The sequence below is a fragment of the Centroberyx gerrardi genome, chromosome 9 (assembly GCF_048128805.1).
Source record: "Centroberyx gerrardi isolate f3 chromosome 9, fCenGer3.hap1.cur.20231027, whole genome shotgun sequence".
NCBI lineage: Eukaryota > Metazoa > Chordata > Actinopteri > Beryciformes > Berycidae > Centroberyx > Centroberyx gerrardi.
The window spans coordinates 19,784,323-19,797,807 of record NC_136005.1 but is presented as its reverse complement, the minus strand read 5'-3'; the positions used below and the strand labels follow the sequence as shown (position 1 = coordinate 19,797,807).

Here is a 13,485-nt window from a genome sequence, read left to right as displayed (position 1 = left end):
GTTCTGCTGCTCTGGACCGGTCTGTGCTGAGGGAGAGGTGGAAAAAGAGGAGTCATGCAGCACGGAGCTACAGTTGTTTTCACTTAGGGCCTTCACTGTGGCCTCCCCTTTCCACGAGAGAGGGGGAGGAGGGAGGGGTGTGTGTGTGTGGAGGGGAGGTGGTCTTCTTGTTGGCTTCGGGAGTGCAGCCAGAGCCTAAAGGCCCCTCATCGCTTGATTAGTCACTCAGTCATTCACTCACTCTATCGCACAGTCTCTGGGGTTCTGAGAGCAGGGACAGAGTGCGACCAGAGGGAGGGTGGAGCATGCAGGGGAGGCCTGAGGTAACCACCACCACGTTTTACTAATTATGACCTAAACTGAGATGTGGTGATATCATGTGTGCCCAATCTCTATTTAACTGCCAGGGCTTTTCAAATCAGCACCCCCTCCGAGCAATTACATCAACGAGAGAACTATGGTCGGTTTGAGTCAGCTTTATTGACTCACAAGTTCAATATAAGTCATGCCATTTTAATCAGTGTGAGCTGTGACTGTTCAACGAGCAAATAAGCATGCCGAATAGAAGTTGGTGGGTTTATTACGTTTGATTGGATGCTATTAACGAATGTACAACTTTTGGGTTTCACTGCTGGGCAGCGATGTAGATGCAATCATTGAGGGAAAGCATCAGATGATCTGATGATGTTAGAGAAGAACCTGAACCATGTCAGCCCTTTCAGATCTTGGGGAACAGAGACTCTGAAATTTGCAGTAATGAGTGAGTCCAGACTGTGCCAATGGGAGAGTAAGCTAAGCTAGTCCAACCTGGCATGGGCAGCAGTGTGCGCTGCCCATGCCAGTATGCCAGTGCACTGGGTTTATTTTCCATGGTGCAGATTAAGTAAACACAGATATGCCGTAAACCCAGTGAAAGACCACAATTTCAAAGGCCATGTTTTCTAACACAAAGGCATCTCTTATGCTGAGATGGCAAACAAAACAAGAAGCCTTTCAAGGGCCACAGTTCTGCACTGGACAGCATCCCAAAGAGTTCAGCTTGATCTACAAATCAAAGAGGGCCACTTGTGGCCAACATGCTGCATGGAAAAACATAACAGCCTCAAAGCCTTGCCATCAAAAGTAGATTTATTGCTTCACAACATCAATAAATTTACTCCCTTTTTTTACGGATCTGGTAACTTTCAGGAAAAGTCGAGTATCGTCTATTTCAGAGGAGGGAGGGTGGACAATATCATTACTCAAGTACAAGTTCAATTTACTTTTACTCAGCACAGAGTAAATGAAGAATATTCTTGAGTACAAGTGAAAAACCTTGGTGTCAAAAACTACTTACATTAAGTACTTAAGACTTTGCTTCGGTTACATTAATCTGCTTCAAAAACCATTTTTTTTCTGATATTAGAGCTATAGCAATAAAAGTTACTGGGAAAACTGAAACTGTAGTGTATGAAATATGTTCTGCAGGTGAATATGTTGGCCCTTTAAAATTCTTATCCTACTAAGCAGCTGATGTGATAAATCTATGTGCTTTTAATTTACTATAGCAGCAATACATCACCTTACAGCCTGCTGAATGAGAAACTTCTGCTGCTCATAGGCTATGCATTCAACTATGTCAGTTAGTCTACTTTATCATAAAAATGTTTTGCCTATTGATGTAGCTGATTCTAAAATTTTAACTTTTTACAAGTACAGGTACCCTACAATAATTTTAGTACTGTAAATATAAATCTCCATCATTGGTGCAAATGCGAACCATAAACAGAGATAATTTTTGTGAGGCATCATGATCATAATAGAGATATTCCACTTCCTAAGTTTGCGCTGCCCAACTGATATTGCTAGCAACTCACTATAAATCTACAAGGATGTGTTAAAAAATAACAACTTAACAGTGTCATTCGTAACACAATATGGACTTGGCAACAACTTGATAATGGCGTAAGACCATGACCACTTTCAAAACAGTTTTGAAAGCAGAAGCACTGATTAAACTTTGTAGAGGCCTATTGAGGGCAAAGTGGTAGTAGTCCTTTTAAGTGTCTTGGAGCGAAAAATCTGTACTTGAGTTAGAGTTCAAGCTTGACCAGGCTACTGAGAAAAGTACAAACCCTTGAAAAATATTCTCAGTTGATTGTAGCTGTTGCTCATTCCTGCACAGCTCTGATCTTTTTCCACCAAGTATACATACTGAAGGGAAAGTTGTGCGTCAAGCGGTGTTACGAACCCTATATGATTATGCACAACTTCTGTGTATCGCTTGTCTGTGGCACTGCATTAATTCCTATCATATGGCCCTGTGGAACAGAGCTGTTTGGAGTAAACACGATTTGAACTGTTGAGCTTAATGTTTTGTAGTCAAATCAAATGCAGATTATTGTGTACAGACCTCCAGTGTCAAGAGTCTTACAGAGGCTCCATCAGTGGTTTCTGCATGCCATGAGGAGGGGAGGGGGTCAGAGTTGAACAGAAACAAGGCATTACATAGGAGTGTTCTTCCATTACAAACTTGGATAAACAAATGACGTTCATCCAGATATCAGAACTGTTCCAACTCTGGCAAGAGCTTAAAGCTCTTCATCGGTCTAGTTTAGTTTTAACTCCTATAGCACTGCCTGTCTAATAGTTCAAATAGTGAGCAAAACTTAAGACCTGCAGTTTTGAGTGATAGTGAGAGTGGGTATGTCATTGGTTATCAACAGTATAGTAGATTTGCAGGTACAATGACAGTGTTTTTTCTGGCAGCCAATAAGAAGGGAAAGAGATGTAAACCCCATATTGCCATGTGAGTCTGTCCTGTTGATCTGAACTATTATGCGAACTATCAGCAAATTAAGCTCTGGTAGTGTATAAGGCAAATAGTAAGTGTAATGTTTGAGGATCCTTATTGTTCCTTTAGTCCATTTCATGTCACTGCCAGATAAGTACTTTTCACTGCTTTTAGATGAAAACCTCTTTCAGGAATTGAGGATGTGGTGTTTGAAAATATACAATGAGTTTTGAGCTTTACTGTCATGGAAGTTTCTCAGAGTCCTGTAACTTTCTCACCATATAAAAGATAATTTAAACTTTCCGTTCAAGAAAACCAAACCACACGACGGTTTCACACGACAGTCTCTTGCTGGCCTCAGCTTGGTGTGCTGTTCCACTCTTGCTTGTGGGGCTGAAAGTGGCCAGTCTCTGCATTCTTCGCATAACAAGTCAGGAGGGACAGATAACACTAGGGGTAGGACGGGGGTGGGGGTGGGGGGGGCGTCCTCTGGCCATTGCCCCTTCTGAAATTAAACTCTCCTCTGATGACCTGTCATCATCCGCCATGCAGGATGAAAATTCAAAGGTGTTCCTTCCGAGAATAGCACCCATTGTGCCTGGGTCTTGGACCCGTACCAGGCTTGCTCTCGAGCTCGCCCCTACACAAGCGCCTTTGTATTGTTTGCTAAGACATCATTAGAGCTAATTTCACTTTTGAAAGCCATCCAGATGGCTTGAAATAAATGGGTAAGCGGAGCCATGGTTGGAGTCAGTAGGTTCATCCTCTAGGACACTGTCAGCGCACAGAATAGGTTTCGCTCTTTCAGCTTTTTTTTTCTGGTTCGGGTTCCTGTATCACATTCCACAGAGAACTGCTTATCAACACAGTGCAATATCAGCAATCTGCTTTGCTCTTGACTTGTGGCTGTCAGGCTGTACTCAGAAACCCTACTGTGTTATTTTGAATGTCATGTTTAAATGTCAGATTTCAAGTTCATGATGTATACTGTGCCTCATTTCATGGTCAAGGTACACTAAATGAAACAATTTTTATTTTGCAGTTATACCTACACGCACAACACCCGGAAGCCCACCCAATCCCCCTGGTGAAAGTAAGTTAATATATGCAAAACTATCATCTTATTTGTATTCTTATTCTTACTCTTCTTCTCTTCTTACTCTTCTTCATTTTTTTATTGGGACCCATTTTGCCCTATATATACAACAAAATACGACGATAAATATAAAAAAATGCAACAATACGATGTATATATGGTGTGTGTGTGTGTGTGTGTGAATTTAGTTTCTAATATCTCCCAGTTGTCAGGTCATCCAGTATGAACTGTGTGCTTCTTCGTCTTTCAGCCATACTATACGTCCTGGACACTCCGACAGTAGTGGGGATCGCCTTTGCGGCCTTTGTAATCGGGGCGCTGTTGACCGGCGCCCTGTGGTTTATCTACTCACACACAGGTAGGTCTCTCTCTCTCTCTACCTGCTGCTCCGCTGCCCTCGCCCGCCTCTCCACGTTAATGAAAAGATAAGGTGCAAAAGAATGTCTGAGTGTCTCGGTGCCAGAAATCTGCCGTTGGGATTGCCAAACATCCTGCTGCTGACAGAGGCCAGTTAACAATAACATATTGACTCCTCTACTGTAAATATATCCTGTTGGTCAGCAACAACGGCTCTTCTCTTTCCTGCCTTTGAATGTTTTTGGGGGCTGCTGGGTGGTCAGCGAATATTCTCAGCACAATGGCTAAGAGACGGGTTGGAAATTCCCCCTGTTAGGTTTAGCGGGGCGCTCACAGGAAAAGATACACAATCTGTCCATTAGATGCCAAGACCTTCCCCGTCGTCCCCAGCCTGCCGACCCCGGCTGACCCCTGGGAGGAAGTGCGCTCCCGGCAGCCCACTGAGTTCACCGCTGCACAGAGCGGCCCTGTTCTTGACCCGGCCGTTTGACTGGTGATCTGCCGTGCCGTTGACCTGCTGCCCCGCAGCCGATGTGTTCTCCGCGGACATCTTTCATAAACAGGGCCAGGAAGTTCGAGTTTAGAGGTTAGGAGTTTCAGAAGATACAACAATGTGACTAAGTGTTTAAGTTTACACTCGCAGTTTGGAAGGAGCTCAAGGTTGGACAGCGTCAGATGACGATTTGTAAGTTGTCCAGCTTTTTGGTCAGGGGACTGTGAATGGATAGATGCTTTTTGATAAGGATACACTTACTACAAACTGTTGGATAATGCAGTCGCAGTCATGTTCAGTCGCATTTATCATTAGTCTACTTTGTCTACCGAACACGTTTTCATTCAGCGAGCAGGAGAGATCAGTTGTCAGATGTAAGTTCCCTTATCTTTATCCCAATATTTGTTTTGGCACCTCTATAGAAAGCCACTTTATTTGAGTTTTATGAGTTTCCTAGAGAGACTAACAAAGAAATGCATGCCTTTTGATTGGCTGATTTCCCAAAGATTTTGGAGGTCAAAAGTTGAACATTTGAAGAGAAACAGGTGTCAGGATAGTAGTTATGAAAAGAATACAAGTGGTCCAGTCCTTCAAGAATTTGCGATAAAAGAGCTTAAGGCGCATGTTCCTGGTATTGTTGTTGTTGTTAAAGCAGGGCTTTCTGTTGGGTCACAGTTTGGAAGGGCCTGTTATGCTGTCTTAACTCAAATACCCTTACATGGCAACACTGGCAGTTCCATGTTAACCCCAAGAATGTAGATCCCCAAAAACAACCACCAAAAATATCAGTCCAGAGTATATTTTAAACCAGTGCACAGAGTGGTGAAACATGAAAATAGAGCTACATTTATCCCCTTAGGGCCAGAGGACAATGTTGGATGTTCTTGGTCGCTTGAAAAAGGCCCAGTTTCCACTTTTTTTATTACACGTTGGAGCTGTACTTGGAGTTTTTGGATCCATACTAGCTTAATTCCTTACAAGGGAATTTAGAGATGTAAATACTTCAAAAGGCACCACAACATATTATTAGAGGGTTTTTTTTCTTGTCTTGGCCTTCCTTATCTATGACGCATAATCAGTCTGCATTCTGCTATTTTATTTATTATCTTGCCATTGATTTGAAACAACACACAAACACACACACACACACACACACACACACACACAAACTCTTAAGAGAGGGCTTTCCCGCAACTACAACATTAAAGAAGAATGCACTTGTAAAATAAATGAGTTTAAGAAATAGAAGTGTCTTCAGTGGTGCTTCCTCTACATTGCCAAAGAATCCTTGGACATGTATTTTCGGAAATGCTATGTTTGGAGTGTGGACTATGCTATTGTGCAAGAGGTGCTATGATCAAGCAACCACAACCATCTTCCAGAGGTTAAGGCAGATTGTCCCAAGAGAGGCATCCATTGCAGCCAGTGGATGTGTTTTCATACAAAATATACTTCCATGACATACAATTACCCTTTATCTCCCCTATCTTGCAAGATAATACTATACTTCAGTCAGTGGACTCGGGAATTCATGTTTCCTCACAGAATGGACAGATAGGAGAGGTGAATCCAAGTCCCTTTGTTTTTGAAAGCTCAGGATCCTGTGAGGGGAGAGACTGTTTTTTTAGCCGGAACTCTTTGGCAGCTCTGCTCTGGTAAACATTAGCAGAACTGAGGGGCCTATGAGAGGGAGCGAGATGCGAGATAGCCTGTGGACTCATGTGCACAAGCCTGCCAAATATGAGTGCACATATACACACACTCCATATACACTCTCTCTCACACACACACACACACACACACACACACACACACACACACACACACACCTCATAGCACAAATTACAAAGAGAAAGTTCCCTAGGACCCTCTCCACTTTTCTGGGTGGGACGCGGCTAGGAAACAAGCAGCGGACACACTGCATTTTAATACCAGAAGCATTGTGCCAAATACAGAAATTAAACACAGACTTGGCTTTATTTCAAAAGTTTTTGGTTCTCTGTCAGAGAGGTTTTTCCAAACAAATGGAAGCATTTGTATTTGCCCCTTAACTTTAAGCTCTGGATCCCGGGAATCTACAAACTGGAACGCTCATTTATACATAGAACAATAAACAAGTCAGTGGTTTGAGATCCAGTCAGAAGGCCCTGTCTTGTGTTTATTCTGCTTTATCTGCTAAAGCTAGGCTAATTGCTTCCAGATAACAAAAGGCATGAACTGAATGAACAACAGGCCTCCTCACCTCTTTCTATTCAGAATCTCATCTGTCAGATAGGTGATTGGTTGCTCCTGGGCTTTGAGATGACGTCTTTTGTATCTGTAAAAAATCATAGCAGCAAAGTGGTCAATTTGTGGATAATTAACAGCAGAAGAACAGATAACTATTAGCCTCTGTGGCAGATGGTACAGGAAGATGGAAAAAAGATGGGACAGATGAAATCCAAAGTTCACAACTTGCACAAAGTGCACAATCATATGACCAAGGAAAAGCAGCATTACTTCAATGCATTCTTACTCAAGCAGCAGTGATGCAAATGACCCATTTAGTTATTAAGGTTAGTACACAAATGTTTCCCCTCAGCAAATGTGAATAGTCTATTTAGGGCTGTGCACAAAACAATGCAACGAAGAATGAAGACGATCATTTTAACTATTAGGGTCTATCGGGTGTTGAGTAGCGACAATCCTAGTAAACTGTAAGAGAGGAATCAGTACATTTTTTCCTTCAAAATAAACTTCAGTAAGACTACAGGGCAGGCTCCAGTGACTTAGAGGACTACAATGTGTAGCTATAACTAAATAGCTGTACTATGTTCCTGCCCACCTCTGGAATGTTGTGATTTATATACATTTTTCTCTATCTTCCTTTTGTCCCATATCTCTCCCCCCCCCCCCCCCCCCTCTCTCTCTCTCTCTCTCTCTCTCTCTCTGTCTCTCTCTCTCTCTCTCTCTCTCTCCTGCTGTATGTCTAGGTGAGACAGCTGGCACACAGCAGGTCCAGAAGTCTCAGCCGGCCTCGGAGAACAGCAGTGCGGCCCACAGTATCGGCAGCACACAAAGCACGCCCTGTTCCAGCAGCAGCACAGCGTAGCCCAGGGCGGCCCAGCGGGACGCTCGCCCCTGCCGGGGCACAGGAAGGGCCAAACGGGTCACAGGGACTGGTTTGTTGACATTTGTTTCCTCGGATGAAAAGAATTATTTTGGGGATGCTTTGTGATAGGAAGGAAAGAAGTATGATTTTAAAAAAAGAAGTTGAAGAAAAAAACATAATAACACCTTCAGTCCTTCAGTTCCCTTTGTGCCACTTCAACAGTGTGTTTGGACTTTACAAAACTACTGTCCTGGTATTATCGGTCTGAGGGTGTACAGTAACAGTTCTGAGGCCCAGCTTGGCAGCCACACCTCAAATCTAGTGCCTAACTACAGCTACAAGAAACAAATGTGAGTTTAATACCAGGCATTTTTTTTCTAATCCAAATGCTGCTTTTTCCGACCACAACAGAGCCTTTTGTTTTTACCTTAAATGGTTTCATTTAGGCAGGAGGTTACAAGCAAGCGTACACCAATGGCAAGGAAAAGCAACAAGGCTGTTTGCTGCGATAATGTCAGTATTAGCAAGTGAGATGGTGATGGCTACCCATGCTGTGCATAGCGTGGAGTCCAACACTTTATGTGACGTGTAACCTGAAGGTAGCAAACGAGCAAAGCAACCACTATTAGCAGTCGGAGAACAGTGAGGTCATCACTGTTAGACACAGTGAGACGACGTCGTGTGTTATGAAAGTCATTTGCTATTTTTAAAGGACGAGTTAAAGATACAGAACAGTGTAGATATTGAATGTATACAGAAGATACAGTAAATGCCAAAAAATGTGAAAGACAAATGTGAAAGACTGATGCTGATAAACAATGCCACATTTTTGAATATACACAAATTTATGACCATTCTTCCCTTAATAATAGATTTATAGACACAGGTTGGTCAAAACTATTACCAGTGCATGTTGTAGTTACTATACAGTCGTTATAGTCATTTCATTAGTTCTAGGTCTAAGCTAAGGTCGGACTCTCAAGTTTCATTGATGTTACGCAACTTCACAGGGGCATTATGGCTTCCCTTTTACTAGATGAACAGCTGTTGTAAAGATATGTATATTTTTGTGAATATTGTAAATAATCCAAAATGTTATGAGGCAGAGATCTATTTTTTTTTTTTTACTTCTGGATTGGACTCTACATTGTGAGGCGCATGTTAATACCGGCCCTCTCCCAGAACTCAAATATGAATACAGTATGAACTACAGTGCTGAATGATAATGGGAACTTTTAGAGAATGAACTAAGGTATTCATTGGGAATTACCTTCAAATCATGAATTAGTTTGTCTGGGTCCTTTGCCACTTAATACGTTCAACTGATTCTCCTCGTATCAGTCGGTATTAAAAGCACATTACATTATAAAGCCAGGTGCAGAGTATATAGTTTATACTCCACACTTCATTGGTTTTCTCATCCCAGTTATGTTTATCTTCTCTGTATAAATCTTGGCACTTCACAGTGTGTTGTTGTATAAGAATAAGCTGTAGGCTAAGCTCATTGTTATGAACACATATTTTCATGTTTTGCCAATGTGTCCAATATGTCATTTTGCTTATAACTGCAAACCCAAGATTACCCCACCGTCATAGAATAATATGAATGTCTGTTATTGTGCCTTCCTTGAACCTATATGTGTTTTTACGAGATAGAGTGTGGGACAAATTCGAGAAGGGAATGATAGGGTTAATTTTCTTTGTACCATTTTTGCTTTGTCTCTGTTAAGGAGAAACAGAATGTATATTATCTCAAAGCTTTTGATTTTTTTATTTTATGTAAACATGTATAAAGGTTTCTACAGAGGGAACAGAGTATAAATATATATTTGTGTATAAAATTATATTTTGGAATATATTTACCAAAAGAAATTTATTGTCTTCTATTTGTGTAAGTACTGTGAATTCTGTATGTGCTCATAGGTAACACTTTAGTGTAGGGGATTTATTCAGCATCTTCATAAAAGCCTCATGGCATGTTTCATGACACATTCATTAATGAAATATAAGCTTTCATAATGGCTACATTATATCATTATGAAATATTAATATTTATTTCAAATCAACATTCTTCAAGCAAATTCATTTTACAGTGGATGTGGTTTGACAGATTCACTCTCCACTTTCACAATTCAATTTTAAGGATAAAAAAAACATAACGCCTTTAGTCCTTTACTAAAAAAAAGCTGTTAAAAGACAGTTAATGCCCAGTAAACATTTTCCCTACAATATTCTGCCTAAATTTAATGAATTAAAGAGCATTTTAATTAAATTGTGTTGGTCCATCCAGAGGACGTTGACATTGAAATCATGTTTCATCTTGTTATAGTTGATTGTTCATTAATGAATGTGTCATGAAACTCATGTACTACGAGTTTGTTATGAATATGATATGTAAATGCTTTACAAATAAAGCATTACCTGCTAATATTTCTTTTCTACATGTACATGGGATACAACGCATAATGTTTTGTTTCAAGAATATTATCATTTGTCATCTAATGGTTTTATTAATTCCCAACTACTCGCTCACTATTGAAGTTGTTGCAGATCGATTACTACTTTGTATAAATAATGTGTTTACTAAAATATTCTCATATGAAGTGAAAAAGAGAATTATTATATAGCATTGCAAAATTAATATATTTTGAATCCATATCTTAAATGCAACTTTCACATTAATGATGATAAGCTGTAGCGATGTATATTAAACTGTACATTATCATGATATTAGTAAATGATGGAATTCATTCTGTAACCACAATGAGCAAATCCATTATCAATTATCGACACATGACAAAACCCAGAGCCCCAAGCTATAGCTGCCAAATGTAATGGTGGTCCATCTCCTGCTAGCACAAATTATAACATTTTCCCCCTGATACAAGGGAAACATTGAGAGAAAACAATGCTTAACCACTGATGACAGCAGTTAAACCAAATTTACAATATAAAAGTGGAGTATATATAAAGGTATGCATGTGTATGTACTCATTTACAGTGAAGAGTGGAGAAGGGTCTACTGCCTGTTATTTTTATTTCTGAAAACTTAACCGTTTCAATGTCACTTTATAAATCCCTCTGAAATTACAGCTGGCACTAACTGATGAGCTGAATTCATGTGTTTTGCCAGGCTTGTCAGTCCGGTACGTCCCACACCGAAACCCATCTGAGACCTTTGTCCAGTAAAGCTCAAACGTACACAGCAAAACTGTTATTGTGAATCTCATCTTGGAAAACAACAACACTGTATCACATTGTAGTTGGAATATCTTTTGCGAAACATTTTGTGTCTTGCAGTGTGGAAGTATGCCATAACCTATAATCAGTGGTCAATGTGGGATTTGGGGTTTTCGACATTCCTGTAGTTTTGTGGCTTCTCTTATCGACTGTGGCAAATTCATCCACAATATGTAATTATCCCTTCCACCCCCCTTGTGTAACGCTGTAAAAAAGGCTGAGGCTCAAGTTACTTTCTGGGTCTGAATCCTTTCATTTGGGATAATTTAAGGGATATTCTTTCACTTAAACTATCAATACATTTCATGAGAATTGTCGTGCGAATGGTGAAATTCGTCCTCCCAAGAGTTGGAGTAAAAATGTTCTTGCTGTCAGTGTGCTGTGCTCCCTGCTCTCTGCCTTCTGCCCAATGCATGCTGGGATAGGCTCCAGCCCCTCCGTGACCCTGAATAGGAATAAGCGGGTATAGACAATGAATGAATGCGTATGCTATGCTTTCACTATGATTCCTTGGTCAACTGAAATAATGATGCTGTATCTCGTATGCCAGTGAGAGCAGCATTGTTACAGTACAGTATGTACTTAGACCCTTTTAGAGGCACCACTCACTATACTCCTTATAGTTAATGGTGAATTGAAAACAGCTGGAGCGCAAATCCATATGCCCCGTAAACGAACCTCTAGAATTATTGATTGTACTTCTTTTATTTTCTTTTTTTTTTACCATTTGACTACCTCACCTTTTTCTATGAATGTGTACTTTGTGTACAGTGTGTATGTGTATGTTTGTGTGTGTGTGGGTATGTTTTTGTGTACTTATGTTTGAAATAAAGAAAAAGTCAAAGTTTAGATCATTCTATGGATTATACTGCAGTTAAGTTGAGCTGAGCCCCTACATGGTTTTTGTTGCTGTCTTTTTTAAACTCCAATCAGACGATGATGAAGATTTAGACCTTTTCCATGACACCGATAATGCCTTTTTGGGGCGTTGTATATGTGTAAAACATTTGTCGGCCGTTATTGTTTCCTTTTGGTTTTTGAAACTTTTTATACGCTGTAAATACGCATGATATTTGTATACCTGTTATGCCCAATAAATTTTCATAAGTATTCACATGATTGTCGTGGTTCTGTCTCCTTTTTTCGTCTTCCATGATGTCTCTGTCATTCTGGGGATTATCGCAGTTTGAGAACAGCAACCTAAAAGCCATGACACGGTTCCCGATGAGCCGTATGTGTCAGAGTGCAGTGTAGATAGATCTCTTCTGTATGGATTTGGTTTAGAACAATAGGCTGTAATAACGATGTGTTGGGCTTGGCTCTGTTGCAGTGAAGTCATGACTCGTCTCCCTGGTGAGGTCATAGCATGATACAGACCATGTGGACCTCTGGCTGGTGATGTGTGTGTGTGGGGGGGTGGGGGGGAACTGCTGAGACGAGTGCAATCATGTACACTCCTGTACAGTGTGTGTGAGTGTGTGTGTGTGTGTGTGCTCACACTCGTTCTTTACCTCTTTCACTCCCCTCCTGGGATCCCGCTCCGTCTTTGCTTTTGATTAGAGCTCCTCGGAGACGGCCGTAAGCGGCGTGCCTCAGAGTATATTGTAAGCAGCGTGATGTTATACAGTGTGAGAGAAAGAGGCCAAGGGGCGAACGGCAAAACAACCTCTCATTACGCCAGCTCATGTTTAGGATGACTGGTCCACACCTCCCAGATCCCTCTGACCCCTTCCAGGCAGCGGGATCTGCCTCTGTGATGTCACGTAATGTATCTGCTCCCTCTTCTTTCCCATACTGCCCTCTCTCCAGAGTCTTCTCCAGATCTTTCACGCTGCGAGGCTCTCGTCCAACTGATGACTAATTTATCGAATTGTTTAATAAATGCTCGTCCACCTCATCAAGCCACTCGTTCACATTACCCCTCACATCAACAGCCACATGGTGAGATCATAGATTTTGATATGATTATTTTCCTTTCCAGCTTTCCACACAAGTTTGCTGTTTTGCTTTTATTATCTAAAGCTAATCTATTTAGTCACTGATTGCTTCTACCCCAGACATTACTGTATGACAGAATCTGGTTCAGGAGAAAAGAGGAGGCCTCCAGTTTCCTTGGCTGACACGACTCCAAACAGTGACACTATGGGGAGGCTAGTCTAATCTAGAACAGACCTTTGGTATCCTAAACACTATTACTTAAAGTAAGTTAATTGAGATGTTTTGGACTTTGCTGGTTTACAGCCTCTCAAGGGGATGAGGCCAGATGAAGTGGCTGTGCGCACCTCCCCGCAAAGCACCTCTTCCTGCTCTGTGGCAAAGACCCAACTGTAATGCGGCTAGAACAATAACAGCACGTCCTGCGATGAGCTGGAACCGAAGAGACTTTGACTTTGAAGGGGTTGCTTCACATGCTGGCACACCGCATTGGAAGCTGT

The 13,485-nt window shown here is 41.2% G+C and overlaps 1 protein-coding gene across 1 annotated transcript in view; it reads left to right on the top strand.

The window, feature by feature from the left end:
- The window catches only part of tgfbr3 (transforming growth factor, beta receptor III), a 69,307-nt gene extending 57,138 nt beyond the window's left edge, over nt 1-12,169 (top strand). The window contains exons 15-17 of the mRNA XM_071926246.2: nt 3,816-3,866; nt 4,120-4,227; nt 7,692-12,169. Of these exons, the coding sequence (XP_071782347.2) occupies nt 3,816-3,866; nt 4,120-4,227; nt 7,692-7,810 (278 nt within the window). The 3' untranslated portion in view covers nt 7,811-12,169. The remainder of the gene's footprint in view (nt 1-3,815; nt 3,867-4,119; nt 4,228-7,691) is intronic.
- Nucleotides 12,170-13,485: the final 1,316 nt, after the last annotated feature.